This window comes from Pundamilia nyererei, unplaced genomic scaffold (assembly GCF_000239375.1).
Source record: "Pundamilia nyererei isolate P.nyererei 1_Seehausen unplaced genomic scaffold, PunNye1.0 scaffold00004, whole genome shotgun sequence".
Classification (NCBI taxonomy): Eukaryota; Metazoa; Chordata; class Actinopteri; order Cichliformes; family Cichlidae; genus Pundamilia; species Pundamilia nyererei.
The window spans coordinates 5,260,703-5,262,006 of record NW_005187405.1 but is presented as its reverse complement, the minus strand read 5'-3'; the positions used below and the strand labels follow the sequence as shown (position 1 = coordinate 5,262,006).

General features: G+C 39.5%; 1 protein-coding gene across 3 annotated transcripts in view; it reads left to right on the top strand.

The window, feature by feature from the left end:
• The window catches only part of tnr (tenascin R (restrictin, janusin)), a 198,729-nt gene that overhangs the window by 124,842 nt on the left and 72,583 nt on the right, over nt 1-1,304 (top strand). For all 3 annotated transcript variants that reach the window (XM_005721309.1, XM_013912896.1, XM_013912893.1), the window contains exon 6: nt 101-201. In XM_005721309.1, the coding sequence (XP_005721366.1) occupies nt 101-201 (101 nt within the window). The remainder of the gene's footprint in view (nt 1-100; nt 202-1,304) is intronic.

Below are 1,304 nucleotides of genomic sequence, written 5' to 3'. Positions count from 1 at the left end.
CACACACACACACACACACACACACACACACACACACACACACAAATACACACACAAGCCTTTAAGTAGTTTTTGAGACTTGTTCTTTTTACTATCATAGGTTCTCGTGCTGAGTTGGGATCCAGACCTTCTGTAGAGGGTCCAGTGGATCCAAATGGAGCAACAGAATACACAGAGCAAACACTGGATGCTGAGAGCCAGGTGGGTGCTTCAACAGTCTTTTATTTGCGTGTAATTAGCATTAAAATTTTGGAAGAGCTACGAGACGTGAAGAGACTTCTTGGGTTGAATTAAATGATCTAATGTGAAAAGATATGATACGAAAGAGTTTAATGGGGACGTTTTTGCCAGAGTTAATTAAAACAAAAAAGCAATCAAAAAAATCTCTGTTTATCTCATACTGGGCCTTGTTGCAGCCCCTGATTGTAGCTCCTCTCCCTGTAAGGTCGCCCTCCTTTTAGGCAGTATTTTCCTGATTGGCTACCCCTTGTAAATAATAAAGCTGAACAGCAGGTAAGTTGGGCTTCTTTCTGAGATGACCTTATTAAAGTTACCACCTCTCTTCAGATTCAGGTTAGGAATAAAAAAACTGCCATGAATGTTTAGCATTAAGCCAAAGCATTTGACTCACAGGGATTACGTAGTGTATATGCCAACCTCATTACTTTAAACTATGTCCTGTTTAATGACAATCCAGTTGTAACAGTTAATGTGGGACAGAACCTTAATAGTTCCCTTTATTACGATTCAGCGCTCTCCAACAAGAGTGCAAACAGGTGAATTTTAAATTGTATCTGGGCACATAACCCTCCGCTTCTCTGTCTGGGTTTTGTTCTTCTTCTTTTAAACTGGGTTTGACAAATCCAGTCAAAGTGAAACTGTCAAACTGAAAACTATTGTTCTACAGTGAGATTCTGGTAATAGAGAGCGCGAAGGACGGGTGGTTAGGATGTAGATGGTCTGGGTGGGTGAAAAGAAGCTGGATCCAGACAGCGAGCACTACAGCTTAAAACGGCTTTATTTACAAAAACAGATCAACAACATCACAAGACATGAACATACAAAGAAAGCATGACAAAGCCAAAACAAACAGGATAGAAGGGGGGTAGATGGTAGGGTAACTGGCGTGTAAAAGAGTGTGACGCATACTACACTCAAGGCTGTGTGAGTGTGATTAATTACATCACACATGACCAAGATGGGTTAAGGATGAACGAGTACTAATAACAACAACAATGTCATCTATGATAAAAATGATCAGAATCCTAAGATTGGAATAAAATAAATGAATTAATATATATATA